Source organism: Onychostruthus taczanowskii, unplaced genomic scaffold (assembly GCF_017590055.1).
Source record: "Onychostruthus taczanowskii isolate IOZ18803 unplaced genomic scaffold, ASM1759005v1 scaffold4, whole genome shotgun sequence".
NCBI classification, from domain to species: domain Eukaryota; kingdom Metazoa; phylum Chordata; class Aves; order Passeriformes; family Passeridae; genus Onychostruthus; species Onychostruthus taczanowskii.
The window spans coordinates 22619513-22643920 of NW_024501459.1; the positions used below are offsets into that span (position 1 = coordinate 22619513).

Here is a 24408-nt window from a genome sequence, read left to right on the forward strand (position 1 = left end):
ATGGTTAATTAAAAAGGAATAGATGTTACATTTTAAAAAATAATAAAGTTTATTAATAAACTTTATTAATAAGGAATTTTAGAAAGATCAGGGAAAATGTAAGAAACCTATTGTCTGTTTCTGAAAGACAGAACTAAACTTAAAACAAAACCCAAGTGGTATGGTATAACGAAGAATTCCTTTAGGATCTGGGGTTATAAAAACAGACTTTTTGTGTTTGCGTACTTTACTCAAACAATAAACTGGATGAAAGAATAATAAGGGAAATTATCCACTTATTTATGAGTTAGGGCTGAATTTGAGCTATATCTGACCTATTTTGTGTACCAAAATCTCTAGATGTTTTGTGTTATGCAACAGAAGTAGTAAAACATATTATATGATTGAAGAAGGGAGTGTTTCCATATGTATATGCATAGAGGTGTAAGGTGATGATTACTAGATAATATATTAACATAGAACTGCTCCTAAAAGCTTTGTGGGAAGTATTTTCACTCTAATTTTTGCAGTTTCTCAGGGTTTGTGAATGTCACAGGCTATGGCACTACTAATATGCTGACAACATCCTGATTTGAACTGCTTTCAAAAAGAAATAGACAGTACCCCTAGAGGGATGACAGGTTGTCTGAATGAGATAAGCAAATAGATTTAGAAAATGTTGGCTTAAGCCTAACTTAAACAAGACAGACGTGATACTCTTAAGAGGAACCATGTTAAGCCTGCAGCCAAATCAGCAAACTCAGTTTCAAATGCACTATTTAGGGCAGAGACAAAAGGTGTTCTTGCAAGACATAGAGGCTATACACTAATTTTGGCATTAACTGTAACCCTAATAAATGCTTGAATTTTTATTTTCCAAAGAAGAATTGTGCATTTCATTCTGTGAAGAATTGATGCTAAAAATCATGCATCAATTTATATGATTTATCAAGTCTTGATATTAGGAAGGTCAAAACTTCTAGAGAAGATCAGACCCCAGCTGCTGCACTCTACTGGCTCTACATTATCATGATAATTTAATGTCATTCTCCTTAAAATTGCTGGGCATGTTGTATTCTGTGAGTGGAAGTGTTGTGAACCCTATTTTACATGCAATTACTAGTTCCAAGGAAGATTATTCCAAAAAATGGCACTGCTAAATGAAGTTTTTTTTTTTTTTTTTTTTTTTTTTTTTTTTAATGAGAAGTGACTATTCAGTGCACAAAGAGCTGCTATGATGTAGAGAGGTTTTTTTTTTTTAATTGATTATCTATAAATTTTCAACCATTCATAGTACATAAATTTTTATTTATGTCAATTTGAGGGAAATTCAAATTTGTGGAAGTAACTTTTTAATAACTTTTTTTTTCTTTTAACCAAGGAAATATTGCAAAAAGCAACATATTCTTAGCTTTCTTATAGAGTTTCTATTTTGATAAAATAATCTCAGTCACATTCATGGAGGTGACTTGGCAGAGACTAAGCAAAAGAAAAGAAAAAAATAATATCTTCTATTACTTATTTTTTTAGGTTGGCAGAAAATTTCATCAGCTTTTTTAGTATGTTTGCCTTTCTCTTCAAGCAGGGAACAATTGTCTTCTCATAATTGGATAGAAAATAAAATATACTTGTGTGATATTAAGCTGATGAATTGTGGTCAGGTTCATGATTCTCATTGTGAAAATAGCAAATACCAAACTCTGAACTTCCATGGGGTTTATGTTATCTGAATCACTTTGCATGGCATGCTTTATGTCATTATTTGCCTTCTGGTAATTTTTCATTTTGAATTCGTATTCCCACTAGGAATATAAACCCAGCACAGAAACTTTCTGCTATAGAACAGCAGTTAGAGTTCTTGAAACTGAAGGGAAGCTTGGGCGTTCAGCAATTCTACAGCCTTCCTGCACAGACAGAATCCTCATCTGAAACCTAACAGAGAGGACCAGAATGTACAGCCAGGCTGTGCTTCGTCTATATGATTTCTGGGCACCAGTTAGTTGAGCCAATTCCTTTAAATAACACAAAAATTGTTTTCATAGACCATCTTCTTCAAACTCAAGAGTACTGTTTTTCTAGTTTAAAGATTTTCTTATCTCTCTTTGGCAAGTTTCCAATGTATTTTATTTTGGCTACCTGCGCTGCTCCACTCTGTTAAAGTTTTCCTCACCATGGATATTTGTTCTTTTGTCAGTATTTTCTGTATTCTAAACATTTTAAATTTAATTTAATAGTATTGGATTTGGAGCCTAGATCAACACATTATAGCGTTTTCTGCACATTATAGTGTTTTCTGCATAATCTAGTTTAAAAATATGTCAAATTGGATGCTTATAGGTTAGTATTTTTCTTTTTGGTTGAGTTTTCCAAGATAAAACAATAAGCTTAGCAGTCAGAATCATGAAATCAAAGGATGTTGGAACCAGTTAGACTTTAATGGAACTGATCTGTCTCTTCCCTGAAGCCATGCTTCTGTGAGTCATGCAGCCACCCTCATAGTACTGTAAATGTAAAGAGTGTGTTCAGGATGCCCTCACACACGACAGCAGAGTTATGGGTGTCTGTTTTCATCACTTGGGAAGAATAATTGCAGTTGACTTGGGCTTGTTTTGGCATTACAGCTTTTGTTTTTATATGAAAACTGTTGACTTGAGCTTTCTAGTGTTCAATACTTGGAATTAGGCTCACCTGGTGTTACAGGCTAAGAGGTTCTTTCTCCAGGGAAGATTCTCTAGACTTCTTGCTTGAGACTAGATCAAAACAGTCCTTTGCTACCTCTCCTCAATATATTTCTCTTTATCTCCTTCTTTCTATTTCATTCTTCCAACATTTTGCCTGGAAAAACTCAGCATGGCTTTTACCAAAGAGGAATAATCTCCCAGGATATTGAGGTTGTTGAGGAATCACACATGAGTAAGGGTATGAATAATGTAAAGGTGTTAACTTGTATAGTTTTTGGAGAGCAATACCTTTATCCCAGAGTAATCCTGGTTTTGGTTAGGTTTGGATTTTTTTCCATATAAACTGTTAGTAAGAAAACATGAACAGAAGATACCTTCATTTCTTCTGCTGTATATAATACTGAGTGATTGAAAAATTTCTGGAAATAACTGGAAGTTTTTAAATGATTGGATTAATTGGCAAGACAATTCATCCAATAAGATGAAGACAATTCTGATGATGAATTTGAAGTCAGAGATGTATAAAGTTTATTTAGTAGTAAAAAATAACATTTCCTGAAACAATCAAAGTGGCTTTACTGATGACTTCTGTTTGTATCAAATACATCAGGCTTCTTAAATCAGTAGTGATTGGTACAATAAAAAAGGCTTACAAAGGGTAGTTTTAATGAACAGTAGTTTGATATTAAAATATTATAAATATTTATATTTTGAACCATAGGTAGAGATATCAAGATAAAAGCATAATGAAAAATGTTGAAACAATATTCAAGACAGAGGAGAGATTCAGTGGTTGAATCAATTATAACACCATAACTGCATAAATACCCTTGACATGTTGGGCTGAATTCCTGGAAAATCAGTAATTAGGTTCACAAACCAATACCAAATTTCAGAACCAGGAAGCAAGTTCTGAAAGAGTTAGTGCCAGTAGCTCTAGAGATGGATCTGGTGGATACCTTTTAACTCCATGGAGTTTCTTCATACTGAAGATGTTTGGTACTTCACCAAGGCTTCCTGTGTGGTCTAAGCCAAACGTCTTAAGGTTTACTGCTGGATGCAGGTGCTGAGAGTGGTTTGTACCTCTGGAATGATTTCTACAAATGACCCAGCTGTGGGCAGTGCTGAATGCCCATATGGACACTTCCAGCTTCTAATGATACCAGTGGAAACAGTGATGATTTTCTTACCAATTTTCACAAAGCAGTGGGTGTTTTTGCTTACTTGCAGGTTGAAAGCAGAACCAGACCTGTCAGTCAGCAGTATCTGGGGAATTCCTGTCCCCTGGAGTCAGGAAACACAATTAGGCTTGCTGAAAGTACAATTAGGCTTCCCAGCTGCAGAGCTTTTCAGATGAAAGTTCAGTAATGTTGGTTACATGCTTTTAAACTCCCAACTTCTTTCAATAACATTTCTGTTAAATTGATACCTGTGAGTTAATACTGTGTTTGTCTTTGGGAGGGTCTAGTCTCTCAGCTGTGCACTTTTATTTTGATGTATTTGAGTGGTTGTGGTACAATTTTCAGAGTGAAGATGAGCAAAGTGTTATTATCACTGTTGGCTTGTTTTATTCCCTTGATAAGGAATAGTTGTAGTATTTTCTCAATTAATTATAAAAAATATAATTAAATGTTCATTCTTTAATTGAAGAGTTGTTGGGGGGCAGCAAGGCTAGAGGAAAAAAGTGTCTATTTATTCTTCCTTATTTAAGACAGGAAAGGATTAGACTGATTTAGAAAGGCTGACTACAGGATGTGGAGCTCTGCCATGTTTACTTAGGGAAGACATACTAGATGAGACAATTGTCTTTTTTCACCAGGAGAAGATTTTTTTTATGTGATGGTAGTCTTCACCCTACTTCTGGTTTTAGAGATTTGAGGACAATTGAACAGATAGTCAGAACATTCAGGTATGCTCCAAAAGGAAACCAGTCCACAAAATATTAATATCACGAAACCCTCCATCAACTCTTCTATTTTACAGATGAGTGTACCTTTCTATATTTTCAACATCATCATTCCCATTTGCTTTTACTTGTGTGCTCATGGGTACTTTCTCTGATGATAGTAGAAGTAATATTGATTTTTAAAAAGTAGGAAATTTACTTATCTCTTCCAAAAGATGTTTTTCTGATTACATTCTGTATAGAGAGAAAGCCGGAGTAAATTCATAGTGATGTGACTCCTGGAGTATCTTGGACTCAGAACAAACACAGACAGATGGTGCCAGAGTGAGTTGATCAGAAGCCTGGGGTGAGGAGGAATACTACTGGGTACAAAGTCTCATCTATGAATAACATTAACAGACGGTGAAGATTGTCACAGAGCAAAAAAAGACACTGTCACAGAAACAAAAATCCAGTTTTTACCAAGGCCTATTTGGAATTTGGATTTGTCACTGACATGATTCAATTACTCCAAAATTTGAAAGCTGATCAGTAACTGAAGTTACTCTTTCCCCATGTCACCTTTTTCTCATCCTTTAGGAAGTTTTACATCCATGTGTACATTCTCTGTTTCAACAGCTGATTAGTAAGAATAGGTTTGTTGTAGGAAATCGATTTTCTTGTTTCAGTCTAAAGCTTTTAAGCAGTGAGAACTTTGATATTGTGAGCTAGGAGAGCCATGTCTCTAATCTCAGGTGTGCTTTATCCATGTATACAGACCATGTCAGAAAACAGTTTTGGAACAGTTGTGGACACCCCTTCTCCCAGTTATGTGCCTAAGAGCTAAACATATTTTATTGTTTTTAGTGCAGTGTTCACCAACAGGGTGAAAACCTGTAATATTTGTATGACAAAAATCTGATTAACAGGTAACTTCAGAAACAGCAGCATGTTATCTGTTTCAAGATTAAATGTGAATTTAAATTAGCAAGTATACTGTAGTCATATTTCATCATATCTAGTGATGTTGCTGCATTCTTCTCTTTACAGTATCTATATTGAATTTCTTAAGAAAATATTATGCTATGTGTTCTGTTGGAAGCTATTCTTTTAAAGATTAGCTAATGGATTTGGGACTCCATTGTGTACATTTCCCATTTCCTAGCTGTTACAATACTAATTACTTATGTACACTAAATGAATATTCTTTCTTTGCTTAGACAAGCAACATTGACGAGTTGTGATAATCCTAGGATCACAACTTTATCTCCTCTGGTGATTTGTTCAGGTATTGGCTGTGATATCACAGCCATGCCTTTGCCTCTCTTTTAACTCTACCTTGAGAGGCCAGGGAAAGATGAAATTAAGATGCAGATATAATAAGCTGCTTCTTTGGGTGTCCATATTTAAAGAAGGCTCTTGCTTCCAGTGTTGGAGACTGACTGTTATAAAGATCCTGTTGTAGCAGCTCAGTTAGAATAGCAGAAAGAATTGGAAATATATCAGAATTGATATTGTTTCATCTTTGAATAGTGATGTCTGGTCAGTCCTGGATATACAAGACACAAAATAAGAATGGCAATTGATTTTGCACATGGTGGAATTGACCACGTTCTGCAGTAAGGAGGATAATAAATATTTTTTCCCCCCAAATTTTATTCCACAATGTCTACAATTAGGATAGTAGATTTTTTCCAAAGTCATGGCAGCTGAGGGTACCTCTGTGAGAAAGAGCAAAAGGAAAACCACCTGATAAAGTAAGGCTTTCGTTCTGCCAGAGTCTGCCAAGTTTGATTTGCATTGAACCCACTCAGGGATTAGGCCTGCAGATATTATTATTTTAAAAAAAAAGGGAAAAAAAAGGGCTTCTCAGCAATTTACATGATGGCATAACAAGATAGTAATCTATGTGCTCTGATCAATAATATGAAAAAATAAAATGCATGAAAATAAGAACTATGATGCAGGAGAATAAGTGCTCGATGAGGAGCAGAACTAAGAGTTATTCTTGTTGTTTAACTGCAGTTGTGCTAATACAAATGTGAGTAAAATCTATTTATATTTACAACAGTATTCAAGCTTTGTAGGAAAACAGGTATTCACAGAGCTGTCAGTGTCCCTGCTCTCTCTGGTAGCTCCTGGAGCCTGCTGCTGCTGCTTCCTTCACTCTGTGGGGTTATGGGCAGCAGGCCAGCTGGTGGCCTGACTTCATTCTCTTACAACCCTCGTGTATACCCAGTAACTCTGAGCTCTTAATGGTTAATTAATAGGCTTTAATTAAGAGGTTAAAGGATTTCAATATAGGATTAAATTCTGATCTTCTCTCTGACACTGATTAGTTGGGGTGGTTTTGTACAACTACACTTATTTGGAAAACTCAAGCATTAGCTGTCAGAAATAGTATTAGATGTACTACTATTTATACAGCTTTATACAGCTTTTAGATTTATATTATTTATACAGCTTTTGATTCAAAAGTTTCTTATCTTTTACCAAATACTTTTTATCAAATATTTTTAATCTTAAATGAAAAAATACTGCTGCAATCTAAATTGACATGTTTTACTTCTGAGAAGCGAAGTTTGAGTTCAATGCAATTTACAGTAAAGGGGAGGTAGGGAGGCGTGGATTTAGATATAATTAGTGTGGGGAAAATCACACACCTTGTTCATGCACTTATGAAAAACCCTCCTGCAGATGAGAACATCAGATTCTCTGAGCTCCTTCCTCATTAAAAAAAAAAATAAAAAAAAATTACCATAATAAAAGTAATTTGTGTTTTGGCCTTACTTCCTGTTACTTTAAAAACATGAGCAGTATGGAAAGTAAGTCTTAGAATTGGTAAACTTTCAACAAGCTCTCCCCCTAGAGTGCTGCTAGCAATGTGGCTTCATTGGGCTTCTTTTACAGTAAGAACACTTACACAGTCAAAACTGAGATGCATCAGAAATAATTGCAAAAACAACTTCTGGTGGTGATTTATTCACCATCAAGCATGTTGGTGTAGTTTGCTTGGGTGAAGTTGAGACAACTGTGTGTTGAGCACAACCAAGACTCGCTTACACACTGGCTTCTCAGCATTGCTCACATTTATTTCCTGTTTGTTAGAAAAGGAAAATCATCAAGATAGGAACACTCCTGTCACAGAAGTAAAAAGATATGGGCTGCTTAATAATTGAAAATGCTCATGAATGTTGTAAACAATGTGGAATGAACTCATTCTAATCATGATACTGCGATGTCAGGAGGTGTTACATTTCGGAGCCGAGACAGTCTGACCTATTATTTAGTGTGTGTTTATTTTGGCTATGTGTGCAATTGTCCAATGAAAAAGTAATTTTTCCTTTCATAGTAAGGATAAAAACGTTTATCACAGTACCTTACTTATTTTGGACATTTCTAAAACTACAGGTGTGAAGTGAATGGCTTCCTATTGTAAGTCAACAGATGATGCAAAAAAAGTAACCCGAGTTACTATGAGAAATACTATCTCTGCTGGAGATGCAGTTTATAAATGTAATAATGGTGCAATGTGCTTAATTGCCAACAACTGAATTAGCCTCTTTTTCTGGCACATTTGGTAAATACTGTATCTCTTTAGAAGGAAATTTAGAATAATGTTAATAAAAGTGTAATTTGTGGAAACAAGTAAAATATAAGATAAACTGAAACTTCTTCTGCGTGAATAATTTAGATAGAACAGTAATTTCTATCCTTTTAATAATAAAGCTGTATAAAAATAACTTCTAGTAATTAAAATATTTATAAATGTGCCTCAAGTTCCTTAAAACTGATATTTTGTAGAATTCCTAAAATAAGCAGTATTGGCAAAAATGTAGAGATAATTAAGGGACAACTAGATTTCTAATGCTTTTATATTAGTGTAATATTTCTGCTTCAAAACAGCATTCAAGTGAATCAGTAAGAAACACCTAACTATAAAAATCAGCATGTTTTTATCAGCTAGATACAAAAAGTAGAATTATAGGAAAAAAATGGACTGTAAAAGGAAACTTTTATGGGAGCCAAGTGTATTCCTAGGAGTTTAGATTTCAGGTGAGAATTTTTGTATAGGATATGAAAGTTTGTATACATCCTGTCTCAACTGTGTGTGGAAAATATCCCAATAGGAGTCATGAGTTTTGCATAAAGCTCATAACATAGTAAGGGTCCTGCAATAGCTGCAAAATAATTCTAATTCTAGGAAATAAAACACTTTTCTGTTAAAAAAATAAAGTAATGAGATGTTATTTTCTTTCTGTTCAGCAAGGAGCTCTGACCCTTTCTATTTTTTTTTTTTTTTTTTTTTTTTTTTTTTTTTTTTTTTACCTGGGGGTCTTTTGTGGTTGGTTGACTTGCAAGTCTAGAGACATTTTGGTTTCTGGTTGGGGTTTTCTAATAGATAAACATCTGCAAGTGCGGAGTTGAGAGTGTCATAATTCTGGGTGTGAATAATGCTATGCCTTATGTGCTTATTTTACAGCAATATACAGGATACAGATCTTCTCTGTCCATTGTGCCTTTTCTTATAGAAATTAAGGACAGATGCTAGTTGTCATCAATATGAGACTGAATGCAGAAAGAAAGGCTCACTGTTCCTATGCACAGTTTCTGAAAACTCCACTTTCCATTGTCCAAAGTGCTTAGCAGCAGTAGTGCATGATAGTACTATGGCATCAGTAGGACTGGAGATTCAAATAGTATCACCTCTTGTAAGGTGTCTCTGATGGAGTTCTTTTTAATATTCAGTAAGGCTTGAGCTCACGTTGCATTGTTACCCTTAAAATAAGAGAGTTCTAAAAGTTTCCTTCTGTTACTAGGGACTATTTGAGACAATTGTTTTTTTCCTATCAGAATTGGCAAAACTTATTTAAGTGAAACCGAAGGTATCTGGATATGTAAAGCATGCAGATTGACTGTTTTTTGCTTTTTTTTTTCTTTTTCGTAATGGGTTAGTTAAAAAAATTGACCATAATTATCTATAATTTTTACAGTTCCTGGCAGCCTACTTTTGCTGTAAGTTCAACTGCTCACTCCTGATCTTCATTGTCAGCTGAGGTTCAGTTCTTACAGCTTCAGCACTTTATCAAAGCAGCTCCTCTGGGATAGTGTGGATTACAAACACAGGGATGAGGCCATGGAACTCGAGATAAAATATTTTTAACTGCATGAATGCAGTTGTGGAATGAACTTGGAGAGTTTCCTTGGAGAATCATGCACTTTTTCAATTACAACTGGCATGGTTAATCTTACTTTAAATGAGACCTAAAATTACCTGGGAAGTGTTGGCCTTGTTGCAAGGGTAAAGAGCAGAAGGAAAACTACCACTGTTGTGTGTAACAGTATGGATTTAGCTTACCCACTTGATTCTTAGACATTAGAACCAGTGTCATACTGATACTTCCAGTACAGCTGGAGAGGGTAAATAATTAGGTGACAAAATCTATTAGAGGAAAAATGAAGAATTTTTTTTATGCAGAAAGGATTAAAAATGCAGCTAAGGATGTTGATTTTAGAGTCAAATGAGAAAAGCATTGTAGGAATAGACAGACTCACAATGGTGTAAGAAACGGTTTTCTAATTTTTTTTTTTAACTATGAGCAACTATGGAGCAGCATGAGCAGCTATGGAGAATGAGGAAAAATACCACAATGTAATCACCATATTTGCATGAAAGTTGTGGAAACTTCTGTTGTAACACAGGATTTTAAATAAGATCCAGAAAAGAATAATTAAAACCTTCTCAGTTACATTGAAATAAAACAAAGTGGTGTGAAAATATTAAAAGGTATAAAGTAGTTTCCATATGGACTTATGAAAGAACCTTACTTGTTTACAGGTGGTTACTCTCATAACTATCACCTATGGAGTAATTAGGGAGCTTTGTCTGAATGATTTGGTTGTTAAACTTTTGGAGCAACGTGGTATTATCTTTAATTTTAAATGCCCATATTTCTTATTATCACCAAAGAAGTGTTGGAAAAGATCTTGATAAATTGGATGTTTTACTATATTGTCTGTTTAAAAACTTAGTTGTAACTTTCTAGCCTTATGTCTATTATAGATTGTAATAGTAGAATAAAAAATTCAGTAAAAGATGAATTTTAATAAACAAGAAACAATTAGAAAGATACCTCTTCTAAATTCAATCTTGCAATTAGTTTGAACTGCTAAGGAAAAGGTAGAAGTAAGTATCTTGTTCTGAGGAAAACTGGAAGTAACAGGTACAGCCAGGAGCTACCTATTTCCTTTTTATGCATCTTGTCTGGCTTATCTAAATCTCATTAAACCCACACAGAAATATGACAACATTAATTGTGTCAGTCCTTTTTAGTCCATATGTTCATCTTCTTCATGCTCACTTTTTCTTGTGTTCACAGGCCCATTGTAATTAGCCATTGTTCCCTGCTCCCCTGTTAACAAAGAACAGTTTCACTTCTGATAATGAACGAAGTTAATAAATAAAGACTGCAGTTTTATTCAATACTGAGCATTATAAAGAGAAAAAAAAAAAACCAGCTAAAGTAATCCTCTCTATTCCAGGTAGTCTTTTTGTCTAGCTGGTGTGTTTTCTGTTGATTCATTTACAGTCATATCCTCATTTATTAAAAGACAGGGGCTTTTTTTTTTCCACATTCTTGCTTGTCTTTTTTTTAAAATGAGTTTCTGACTGTATTAAATTAAACTAGAGTCAGTGACATGACTTCATCTGTAGTTAAAAATTTATTTAGGGTCATACCAAATTAAGTAATTCGTTCTGACGTCAGGAAGAAAGCAATGGGGGAATATTTTCTATTTTGTGAGGGAGGTCAAATAAACTGTGAACAAAATGTGGTGCAGTGTGACCTCTAAGCCTTTGCAGAAAGCCCTGGTAAGTGGGAAAAAGAGAGAATGGAGCCAGGCCAACTTAAAGACAGCATATTGGCCAGGTGTTTTACTTCTAAGAATGTTGCAAGAGTCCCACCAGCAGAGAATATTTGGGTTTATTCTCCAGCATAAATGATGTTAGGTCATAACAGAACATCTTTACATTCTTTACATCTGCTCCCTTGCATGGAAATAGAGACTGAAACAGAGATCTGGTGGCTTTGGATGCTCATTAGCTCTGATATAGTTGGCTTTTCCCACTTGAACTGTAAGTGAGCACTAGCACAGATATGAACCAAGGGCAGCATAATTTAGCAGCCACACTCCTTCCTTTCCATTCTCTTAGCTCTTTTTCTTCTCTTCAGCATTTCAGACACAGTCAGTGTAATTCACTTAGATTTAGAATATGTTTATGCATTAGACTAAAAGTATATGAATTTTACAGTATTTTTTCAGGGAAACTATCCAACGACATCAAGTTCCATATGTATGAACTTATTTTAACTCTGTGGCCTTTTTACCTAGGATCCAGGATTTGGCCATATTGTGGTTTTCGTTTTTTTGTTTGGTTTTTTTTTTTTTTTTTTTTTGTTTTGTTTTGTTTGGTTTTTTAATGGTTTTTTTGCAAATTCAGTAAGAATATATATTGATAAATAAATACTTCATTGACTGAGAGCCAGGTAGTATTTTTCTAGGTATGAACAAAGTTTTTTCTTTTGTAAGTAAATAAATCTTTCATCATGCTTAGTGCTGCCTTATTCTCTGACTAGTCAATTCTGCAGGCTCTTTAAAGATGTTCTGCATTTAAAATTACATCACTGTTCCTCTGTGTGTCCTTTCATGTTAATGACTATCACAGAATATTTAAAATAAAGAATAATTCCTTAATAGGTTAGAGATTAGGAGACATGAAAATCATGGGTCTTTTCCTAGGTAGCTCCACCTGTAAACCAACTCAAAACATAATGGTGAAAAAGCTAAAAATTTCAGATTTGTTTCCACTGACATTTTCAGGAGGATTTACTCTATTAAGAAAAAATGTCAAATTGAAATATCTCACTATTTGACATTGCTGAGTAGGGCTGTTATGGTCATTATATGGCTTATAATGAACCTTCTTTTTCTAAACAAAATACTGAAAACACTAGGAAAAAAATCTGTCATTTAACTTTTAAAGTGGGGAAAATGCATTTACCACCTGAAAAAAATAGTGTAGAGAATGTAATTTTCTGCTACATTTTTGCTAAAACAGATAAAAATCAGAATATTTATGCCAAGTACAACTCACAGGAGAAACTGCACACTTTTCAGATAAGCTTGGGAGTTATTGTTTCTTCATAGATTTCTTGGACTCAGAGTAGAGGTAGAAATTCAAATTAATTGGATTTTATGGTATCTTTCTGTTTTAAAAGAAAAAGTTTGTGAAAGTTTAGCTAAAACTGGTACTTTCAGCAGGAATCAAAGTAAGCGCTTGTGTCTGGCTCTTTTCAATATGTTAGATTTCTCCTATTTATTGTAAATTCCAGTACATAGATTAAAAAGCAGCATTTTTACTTGACAGTTGTATTTTTAAGCCCTTTCAATCTGCACTCTCTGAATGTATGTTTTTCAATCTAAGGTCTAAGCTTAGATATTTCACTTAGGTAGGTGGCCCTGAAGTTAAACCCACTGACAGTAGAAAAGAATTAATTTTTATTTGAGGAAATCAGACAGTTAGAAATAATACATCAATTCCAATAAGACAGTTGAGATCTAGCCAGCAAGAAAGTTAAAGTGCTGTGAATTGAGTGAATGTTTGCAGAGATCTCTGCTGACATCTACTTTCTGTCAATATTTGATTTTCACTGATATGAATTGTGAATGGCTTCAATACTCTAGTTGTGTTATCTGCCTGAGTATGATAACCCATTCATTTCTAATAGAATTAGATGTAAGGTTTTTGTTTGAAGTTAGATTTGAGTCTTTGGTTGCTTAATCATTTTTCTTTATCTGGTAGACTTAGAGCAGAATCATGGTCTTCTGAAGAAGAGTTTTGTGTGATGCCCTTTCTCATTTCAGTTGAATATTGGCAAAATCGTGATTTTTCAATTAAGAAATGTCTTATTTTGCATTGCTGAACATTGTTGGTATTTTTTAGTTTTTAATTTCTATTTTACTGCCTACGCATATCCATATCAAAGCATAAACTCAAGGTTTTTCTGCCCTTTGCATTTTATAGAGTTGAAAGCAAATGTGGGTTTGTTGGTCAGGAAGGAAGGGAGTTATTTGAGGGAGTTATTCTCACAGTAGTTTATGAAAAACATAAAGATCTGGGTTTTTTCTGTTAGTAAAAGCGGTTACTTATTTTCTGTTCAACACTGCTAAGCCAAATAATTCGTGTTGAAAATTTTTCCTTATGATTCTGCTTGGGTTTATATTTCATATCTCTAGTCTGATTCCATAAATCTCTTGCCAATAATGTAACAACAGGAATGTCCTTTGAAGAGAGTCTCTGAACTGACCTCCTGCTCAGAGCATGGTTATTGCCCAGACTCAGTTAAGGCAGCTGGAGCTCTATCTGGGCAAGTTTTGAAAAGCTCCAAGCATAGTGATCCCAGAGTATCTTGGGACAACTTTTTTTAAGTGCTGCGTTACCTTCCAAATGTACATGCTTCTTCTAATGCCCAGCCTGAACCCCCTCACAAAGTGCCATTTTAGTGCCTTTTGCTGCTTGATTTGGATTTTTTATTACCAGGAAGAATTTGGCTCTGTAATTTTTCTTTTCAGGTAATGTTTAGAATAGATAGCTAGTTTCAGACAGGTGTTAAATTATTCCTTATTGCATTCCTCTTCACTGGATTGAGTGAAGACATGATAGTTTTCTTCTGTGTTGACAAACTGGACTTGTCAAGTGTGTCCAATTTGTCTACCTCCATCAATAGCAGGCAGACACCAACCTGCGCATAATAGTCCAGGTGCAGCCTTGCCAGTGCCAGTCAAAGGGAAGAAATAACTTCCCTCAATCTGCTGTTTATACTCTTGCTAATATGGACCCATACGTAATTTGTCCAATTTGTAATGCAAGCACACAGAGCACTGGCTCATTGCCTGGTTCCCACCCTATTTTCCAGGGGTTCTTATCAGCAGAACTGCTGTTCAGCCTGCTGTTTCCCAACCTCTACCAACACATGGGGTTATATATATAAGTGTAATATCCATTAAGTGGGTGTAGGCAGTGTCAGGTTAGCTGGCACACTTGTAAAAGCGGGAACTTCAAGAGTACAGTACAGGGAAAATGTCATATGCTACCAGTCATTGCCACCAGCAGAAAAATTGTTAAATGAATGTACTTGGCAGAAGTGAAAGTGAACAAACCCTTTTTGAAGCTGGATTAAAGCCACATCCGTGCTCTGTGCCTGGGAATATGAAATGAGGCAAGTGCTACATCTGTAATAAAACTTTGAGAGAGAAATGAGGAAATGAGAAGTGGCTTCCACACTTACATCTGGCCTAAACATCCTGGATTCTTTCTTAACAGTTGCCCTTCTAGTGGTAGATTTTTAGCAGATTTAGAAATTTCAGAAACATTTATGTGAACTTTTGGAAGGCAGGCATAGTTTGAGAACTTCTTGTCAGTAATTTTTTTTAAGTTTTGGTAAAATGCTGAAAGTTTTAGGGATATTTCTGGAGGGGAGGAGAAAATTAAAATTTCTGTACAGTAATAAAATGTCAATAACAAACTTGAATTTCTTACTTGCCTTTGGCATGGATCAGGAGAGACTCACATTTTGCTTCTTTTTGACTGATATTGAAATTTTCATTTCTGGAAAGGTGTGGGCAATCAGGAAAAGCAGAATTAAATTAACTCCATTCCAGAACAAAGCAAGTATTCCAATACAAGCTATATCTTGACTCTGGCAGAGCAATCCAAATTCTTACAAGCAGTTGCTTTTCACACTGCGATATCTTCTATGAAGTTATCTTGGATATGTTATTTAAAAAACCCCAAACTTGTCTAGTCATATAAACCTCATGAACTTCACCACTGTGACTTCCAGCTGATACAAGTATCGTTCAGGGAAGTAATTCTCACAAGAACAGAACTTAATTACCAGTTTCTCAGACTAAATTTTCAGTATCATTAGGTGTCTGTGTAAACTCATGCCATCTTCTCCTTTTCCTCTAAAATCTCTAAAATTTATGGAAGTTGTTAAAGTGCATACTTGTATTTTTGAAACAAATGTAGTAAAGGAGTGAGACTTTGCATCAGTACAGATAGATAGTATGTGCTATAGGGGCCATTGCCAAAATGCACTTATATAAGGGTCATGGATATGCATTTCTGAGTTTTCTACTTAAATTAGCTGTTAATTATGATTTAATATCATTATCTGGATTTACAAACAAAAAAAGTCCTTCTCATGTCAAAAAATAAGTCTTTTCATTGTGGATAAAATTTTGGCCCGAAATACAACTCTTGGGCAGAACCCATTTTTTCACTGCTAGAAAGACATTGAGGTGGTGAAGTGTGTCCAGAGAAGGGCAATGAGTTTGGTGAAGGGTCTGGAGTCCCATGAGGAGCAGCTGAGGGCGCAGGGGTTGTTTAGCCTGAAGAAAAAGAAGCTCAGGGGTGACCTTATTGCTCTCTGCCTGAAAGGAGGGTGCAGCCATGTGTGGATCACGCTCTTCTCTCAGGTAACCAGTGGTTGGATGAGAGGAAATGGATTCTAGTTGCACCAGTGGAGGTGTAGATTGGATATTAAGAAAAAAATTCTTCATGGAAAGGGTTTTCAAGCATTAGGACAGGCTGTTCAGGGCAGTGTTTGAGTCACCATCCCTGGAGGTATTTAAAAGATGTGTGGATGTGGCATTTGGGGTTATAAATCAGCAGTGACCTTGGCAGTGTTGGGTGAACAGTTGGACTCAATGATCTTAAAAGTTTATTCCAACCTAGCCTATCATGGATGGCTCGTGACCTCTTGCATTAACAGAGTAATTCACTGGATATCAGGACTGGAAATTGTAGTCTTGGGATACTTGGGTTTGCTTTCAGTCTCTGAAGTTTGCCTTGGTACTGGTTGCTTTAATTTCCCTCGTAAGTGAACTTCTGAGCCCGTCAGGCAGCAATGACTGCAGACAGTTTGAACAAAATGGAATTTTATTTTGCATGTGTTTCTGATACTGTGCTTTTCTAAACATCTAATTATTGCTGTGTGGTTTTAGGTTAAATTTTGGTTTAAACCTATGCAGGCTAGATGATAAAAAAAAAAATTATTTATCTACAAAATAGATCAAAATTTTTTAAATGAAATTCCTAAAATGAATACTCTGTATTTTGTTTTGAGTACGTGTATTCATCTCAGGTGGTTCTGCTTAGTAAATAGAACACATATTGTGTCTAACTGAATATTTCCTAGATTCTTGTCTTTGTTAAATTTTTTCTGACAGCTATCAATAGACGTAATATTTTTCTTAAAACAGAAAAAGATGTAATAAGGAACAATTTTGGCAGATGATATGTTTCCTACTAGAACAAGGATTTTGGAAAACTACTCTGTATAACCTTGGAAAGTTTATACTTTAAAGGAAAAGTTATGACCTTTACATAGATTCTTGTGCCCAAGAGGAAACACAAGTGAAATTATTTCAGTACATGAGGCTTAAGATTTGGCAAAAGCCTTGTGCTTTTTATGCATCAGTGAGACTGGTAAGCAAGTAATCATACAAACAAAGGCTGTAGATTATAAGGAAGCCACAAAACTGAATGCAGCCTAAAAATAAACTTGGAGTTCAGCATAGATAATATGCTTTAAATGAAGAATGCAGTGTTAAGCAAAATTAAAAGGCAGGCAAGGTCTCAGAGATTACATGTGTTATTGATGGAAACAGGCCAGACTACCAACTACCAATTATATAGTGTTGTCAGTGTAAAATGCTGAAAAGTGCCAGGTTTCCAGACTTCCAAATTTTTTTTCAACTTCATTCAGCTCTTGCTTGTTAGTAACTCTTGTTCTGCCCCATTCAACAAAGAGCACACAACAGGGAGCTCTTTGGAAGCAGGGAGAAGGCAGAGGAAGCCCCTTACTCCTGACTGCCCAAAAGGCTTTTAGGGCAATGCCAACTCTGCCATCCCTCCCGATGAGGTCCCAGATGAGCCCCTCTCCCTGCTGGTGCAGGTGGGAAAGGGCTGAAAATGAGGGGAAAAAGGAGCCACTGCTGCTGGGAGTCCACACTGCTGGACTCAGGATTGATCTTGAAATGACAAGAGCAGGTACACAGAAAAATGACACATAAGCAAATGAAGTAACCTCATTCCCTCTTCCTGGGAAAGGGTCGGTGGCAGCTGGGAGCTCAGGCAGCAGGTTAGTACAGAGGACAAGAATAACTCCATCCTTCTGTCCTTCCTGCTGGAGAGAGGGAGCTGCCTGCCTGCTGCTACAATTCCTCTGTGGTCCAATGTAAAGTACATTCTTAGGGGAGTTTTCCTGAAAAACAAAGGGAATTCCAACAATTCTTGCCATATGTGTGAATATCCATAGTAAATAACTGCTTAAGTTAATTTTTAACTGACTTGTGTAATATTTGTTTTGGTAGGGGCCTCTGAAAATTCTGATGAAATAGTTTTGCATCATTAATTTATATGTGAACTATATAAATGATACATTTATGCTTAAGGAAGTTGGTCTCCTGGATTTAGTTGTTTTCTAGGAGGATATTTTTTGTTCCATCTTATGATTCATGTGTGTTTTTTATTAACTTAATTTCAAGATTCTTGAGAAGAATAATTCTAAGGAAAAAGAAATGTCTTTTGCAATTTTTTTGTCTTATGTTACCTTTTTAATGTTTCATAAAAAGTGCTTATTTTTTGGGTTTTGCCTGAACTTATTCAAGGAACTAAAAAATCTGCCTAAATTGGATTAATAACTTATAATTTACTAAACTTTACAGTCTCGATTGCAAAATTAGGCAAGTTGAATTCCATGCTAAGAATTTAAATATCACTGTTCATACCCCTATTAGAAAAAAGAGAGGAGTCAAAGTTCTTTTTTTTTTCCTGTATGAGTTTGAAACTCTTGTGATATGCAATGTCACCCTTCTCATCTTTTTCAGAATCTGCAAAAGCTAAAATATTATGGCTATTTATAATGAAAATTAAATTTCCCATGACATCATTTACCTTTAGAAGTAGAGCTTTTGAGAAAAACTACCAGTATAGAGCATTAAATGTGTCTCTAGGTTTGGTCAGCATGAGACACTTCCCATTATCATGTATCGAGATTTGATGATTGTAGACTCAGAAATATGGATGAATTAACATGATGAATTAACATTGCAGTTCTGGACACTCATGGCCACTGACTGCATTTGTTTCTAGTTCTGGAAATAGATGGTAAATGTATGTGTGTATCTTAAGCAATTTTTCCTGGATTTTACACTTAAGGCTGTCTCCTACTTTACATTTTACATGAGATAACAGTTCCTATCCAAGGATATGAATGGCTTAAATGATTTATAATAATTTGTTAATATGAGGTAACTTATTATTAAACCTGACGATTGAAAATCATTTTGGAATCATCATTCTATGCAGTATTGTTAGATAAATGAAGATAAGCTAGATCAAGAAAAGGTATTTGCATCTATCTGGTGGAATTAGATAGAAGTACACTTTAAAGAATTAATTAGATTTTTCCCTCTCCTTTTGCCAGTTTATTGTTTAGCATCATGGGCTTATCACTTATCTTTATTACTTATCCTGTGTTTCCAGCTTTTGTATTTGTAGCAAATATCTGGTCCCATCCTAAAGAAAAGTTACATCTCTTTGTATCAACTGGACTGTTAACTCAGTGTTGTCAATGTTGAGCTTCCTCATAGAGTTTAGTTATAATGAAAAAGAAGTAATTCTTGATTGTAATACTTCTGGAACATAATAAATTAAATATATTTGCTTTACTACAGTATTTCTCTCTGATTTGTAAAAATGATTACATTCACGTTTAGTGACTGAAGTATTTGTGGGCAAAAGTAACCCACAACTAATGATCTCTTCTCTTCTGCAGAAAATTACATCAGCAGTTTGAGATGTATAAGGAGCAAGTGAAGAAGATGGGTGAAGAATCACAGCAGCACCAGGAGCAGAAGGGTGATGCCCCAACCTGTGGCATCTGCCACAAAACCAAATTTGCTGATGGCTGTGGCCATAACTGTTCCTATTGCCAAACGAAATTCTGCGCGCGCTGCGGAGGAAGAGTGTCTCTGCGGTCCAACAAGGTATGGAGCTGTGAGAGTGAACAGCAGGCTTCTCCTGAACTCAGGGTCTCTTACCCATTGCTTAGGAATCCAAATCACATAACTACTGAAACAGATTTCCATCTTCTCCAGGGACTTTGAAGATATCTGTCCTCATTTCCAGTAATTTCCAATTGCATATGAATTTGTGATTATGGTTTTTAAGTTAATACATATCCTTTTTTGACTAACAAACTCATGCAAGTACATTTCTTTGATTGGAGGATGAGTCTCTATTTGAGAAACAGAAGTATATCTAGTGATCTAGTGATGCTAATATTTAGATATTGATTATTACAAAGTAGAGCAAGGATTTGTTTCTTTCCTGCTTCCCTAGTTTCTTCTGTACAAGATTACTGTAAAATTAGTGCTAGAACATTGTATATAATATAATATAGTGCTTTAAAATATTTATTAGCAATTGTACGTATCTCCACATGTATTATGAATATTTATATGTGCATACACATGCAAATGTTAACCTATTTCTGGGAAATAATTAAATGCACTAACATATATTGTTCTGTATATGCTGGTGTTTCTTGTATAACAAATGGTAAACCAGCAGTCTGAATTCTTAAAAAAGCTGAAGGATAGAGTAAAAAATTCAGCACAACTGATGTAATCACAAAAAACTCTTCTGAGATCATATTACTCAACATTTTAGATAAAATGTTCAGATCTGATATGCAGAATCTTTCTCAGATTCTGACAGATACTTGTAGAAGATACATGGCAGAATTCAAGAAGTATTATGCTAGTCTTTTTTGAAAAGACGTATTTTGTAAACAATACAATTTCATTATTTTAATGCTTATTCAGGTAATATTTTTTATATAATTTATTTACATAAGTCAAATTTTTTCAGTAATATGCTCATTGCAAATACCATGCAATTGGTAAATACTATCTTTTGTAAGGTAGGAGACAATAGTATGCATGTTATGTGTTTCTTGTCCTAAGACTGAAAAGTGGTTTAAATAATGGTCTGAAGTTTTTGATTAACAAAGTATAAAACAATAAAAAATATAAAAATTCAATAATAGTTCCTGATAATTAAAGTAACTGAGATTATGTGTAAATGTGTCAAATTGCCTTGGTTTTCATTACGGTAACTTAAAAATGCTGCCTTAAGTAGGCTTATACATTTTATTTGTTTTTTTAAATGACTGACTAAGTCATGTTGCTAGTAATAAGAGAGATAATTTCTGTATTCATTTCATCTGATTACAAAAGCCAATTAGGACAGATATTTGAGTCATTATGCCTACATCCTTCCAAACATAGCATTAGGAAAAATGCTTCATTTCCTAATGACACATTCTGATACACCATTTAGATTCTCCTTGAAATGGATCATTTGAACTTGACAGAGAGATATATGTCTGACTTCTCTTGACAGATTTCCAATGAGATTCTTCCACAGAGTCTTATGAAATTCCACTGCTTCACCATGCTCACCACAGATAGCTTTTCTTACTGTCTAACCCAAATCTGTCTTTCAGTAAGTCAGCTTCTCCATTCAGTCTGAGACTGTTCTGCAGCACTCCTCAGCTGGCATCTTCTTCAATTACTTTTGCTAACTTAGTGTGAGGCTTTCCTGCACCTCATTTATTTTTGTTCTAGATATTTTATGAATAAGGTGAACAGACTATCTCTAGACTAATCTCCTGTGGGGCTTTGCTGGTGAAAACTTTTGCTTAAAAAAAACCCTGATAATTTATTCCAGGTTTTTTTCTTGTCCTTTCATTAATTAAGTTTTCTCATGGATGAATTTATTCCTATTCCATGACAGCTGAGATTCTTTAGAAGCCTGTAATCCCAACTGAGCAGTAGGAATAAATCCCATTTTCTCACTTTCTCTGTGACTCCTTAAAAGAACTCTAATACATGTAACAGATGTGAATTCCCTCTACTAAACGCATTCTGACTTCTCCACATTTTATCATAATTTATTCATATGCTTGCTAATTTCATTGTGTATTTGGGTTTCTAAAAATCTGTCAAATGTGGATGTCAGACTTATTTGTCTATTCTTCCATTTATATAATGTTGAAATTCCTTAAAAATATCTTGATATTTTTTTCCAGCTTTTATACTTCTTATCAGTGAAAGACTATATTACAGTTACTAATTATTTTAGACTGGAGATGCGTTACACTAACAATAATGTAATTTAAAAAATATGTTTTTTTTTTTTGTTGACTCCCTTTACAGCTTCTCTTTCTGAAATATCAGTTCAAAGTATGTCCTCCAGTTTATTCTGCATAAAATAATATTCTAGAGTAAATACCTTCCTAATAATACTGTGGCAGTCTGGCAGTCTCCCTGCTTTATGCCTACACTGATTATTCTATGAAAACTATTTTGGTCTACCAGAATTCATTCTTATCTATTCTTATCTTTCCTCTTTTCTAAATACAACTTCAGTTTCTTGAAGGATGACTTCTAATAACTTCCTATTTTAAATTTTTGTGGTTTTGTAGACATTTTTTTTTTTTGACACTTCATATATATATATATATATATATATGTATATATATATACACACACATATGTCTGCTTTGACCTTACATAAAGTGATACTTATACTGTCTGAAACATTCTTTGATGGATCTGCTTAATTAATGATCCATTCTTTGATGGATCATTCTTTGATGGAACTTCATAATATCAAGTTTCAAGCTAAACTCCTTCCGTTTAATCCAGATTCTCCTCCTAAATTTTTTAGTACAGACCAGTATTAGCAGCATGCACCTCAGATGATGGAGAATTGCAAAGAATACTCCTCTTTCAAAAGTCTCAAGGCTGACTACTGCTTACAAGTTTCATGGCCATGAGTAGGAGCAGGGAGTGGAAATGTTTTGACTGTTGCCAGACCATTAGATTAGGATTCTCAAAATGTTTTGATGATTTATTCCTTTTTTAGTTTCATTAAAGTGCCTAAAATATATAGGCATTAGCATTTAGTTCAAGCTGTACAAAAATTATCATTATGTGGGAGTTCCTTCTAGCTCAAACAAATAAAAATTATAATGGTAGCACTTCTTCTGTACAATTTATTATCTTGGTGAACGGTGTATTTAGCTAAATGAGGGTTATATTTCAAGGGAGTAAAAAAATCTTGAACAGTCATCTTTTATGTTTATGAACAGTTTCAGATTTGTTAAAGTTTAAATAATAAATCATGTGAGAGCAAGCAGTAATAGTTCTTAGTAATAAGAGTATCACTGATATATAAAATATACTCCTTTTTTTAATAATATACTAATTTATATAGCGAAATGCACATTGAATGAGTCAGTAGACAGGAGAATAAGGTTGATGCAGGTGAGAAATCTAAATGCTAAAATGTTGGAAAAATACAGCCTCCAGATTTGGTACAACATTTTGTGCAGTGAATATAAATTTTAGCACCTCAGAATGGCAGTTCACTAAACCAGTCTTTTGCCTGTACAGAAAGGAAAAAATGCTTGTCTTCAAAGTTAACTTAATGCATGCTGAATGCCTTCTTTCAGGGTATTTGGCAATTTACTAGCACTTGGAGCCACTGAAGCATCCTTCTTTCTTTGTCTTTGAAGAACAAAAGTAAGAGATTTTCAGTTGTTTTATAGGACCAAAAACGAACATGGGAAACACATAAGGTGTAAGTAGGGAACTTCTCTCAGTTCCCTCGGTTCAGTGCAAGCTTTGCACTCTGATAATTTCCCTGGGATTGTTTGATTGTGAAAAAAACCATCAAGTTCCCTTTGCTGAATGATTCTAACTGCAGGACTTGCAATGCGATCTGTATGGAGTTGCAACACGAAGCTGTAGCATACTTGTGGTAATGCATAATCCTTTCCATTCTGTTGAGAATTAGCAAGCACCAAAGAATTAGTCTGTCACAATCAGGTTTTCTAATCACAATCAGGTTTTCTAAGTCACTAGGATTTGGAATAAGCTCCATGATTTGTTATTGCGTACAAGTTAGTTGGTCTTCAGGAGATGTGGTTTGCATTTTTGCATTTCTCTACAAAAGATGCATAACACTGCAAACACGAGGAAAGAATTCCTCTAAACAGTTGGTAAACTACCATTTTGAACCAAGAGATATTGCTGCTTTTCAGTCTGTAAACTTTATTTACAAACTACTTTACTTGCAAACTAATACCTAGCAGAACTAATATTCAGAATCTGCATTTCTGTACTGATTCTTTGGATTCTCTTGATTATTAAAAAACCCCTGTGATTTTAATAGAAGCTTTGTGGATATGATCAGTCCCTTCAAATGAAAACTGCACAAACTATTTATGTTATTAATTTTATTTATTTGAAACTATTTACATTTGAGAGCTCTTTTGATCTCAATAAACAGCAAATGATGGTTTCAATTTCAGCAGAGGCTATATGTTTGAACTCTTCACTATAAAGCTTTCATAAAACTTAGAGGTTGTTATGATCCTGATACAGTGAAGAACACACAGTTTTACCTAGGCTTATAATTTTAGGCAATTAAAGTGAAAAACATAGAGTCTTGAACATTAGCTTTGGCTCATGCAATCACATTTCAGATTGGCCTTGGAATAGATCTCTAAAAAAAAGGATAAGGTATAAATACTGACTCATTCTAGGGTTTTTTTAATATAGGATGGAGTTCCACTAATTTTGCTAACATTTCTGTGTGTCTGAATACTTATAGAGATAAGGCCTTTCTCCTTAAAACCACTGTTAAAACATACCTGCATT

At 34.6% G+C, this 24408-nt stretch overlaps 1 protein-coding gene across 20 annotated transcripts in view; it reads left to right on the top strand.

Annotated features, from left to right (window-relative positions):
* Nucleotides 1–24408, top strand: part of RIMS2 (regulating synaptic membrane exocytosis 2) — a 447681-nt gene that overhangs the window by 67141 nt on the left and 356132 nt on the right. For all 20 annotated transcript variants that reach the window (XM_041412624.1, XM_041412610.1, XM_041412613.1 and 17 more), the window contains one exon: nucleotides 19452–19662. In XM_041412624.1, the coding sequence (XP_041268558.1) occupies nucleotides 19452–19662 (211 nt within the window). The remainder of the gene's footprint in view (nucleotides 1–19451; nucleotides 19663–24408) is intronic.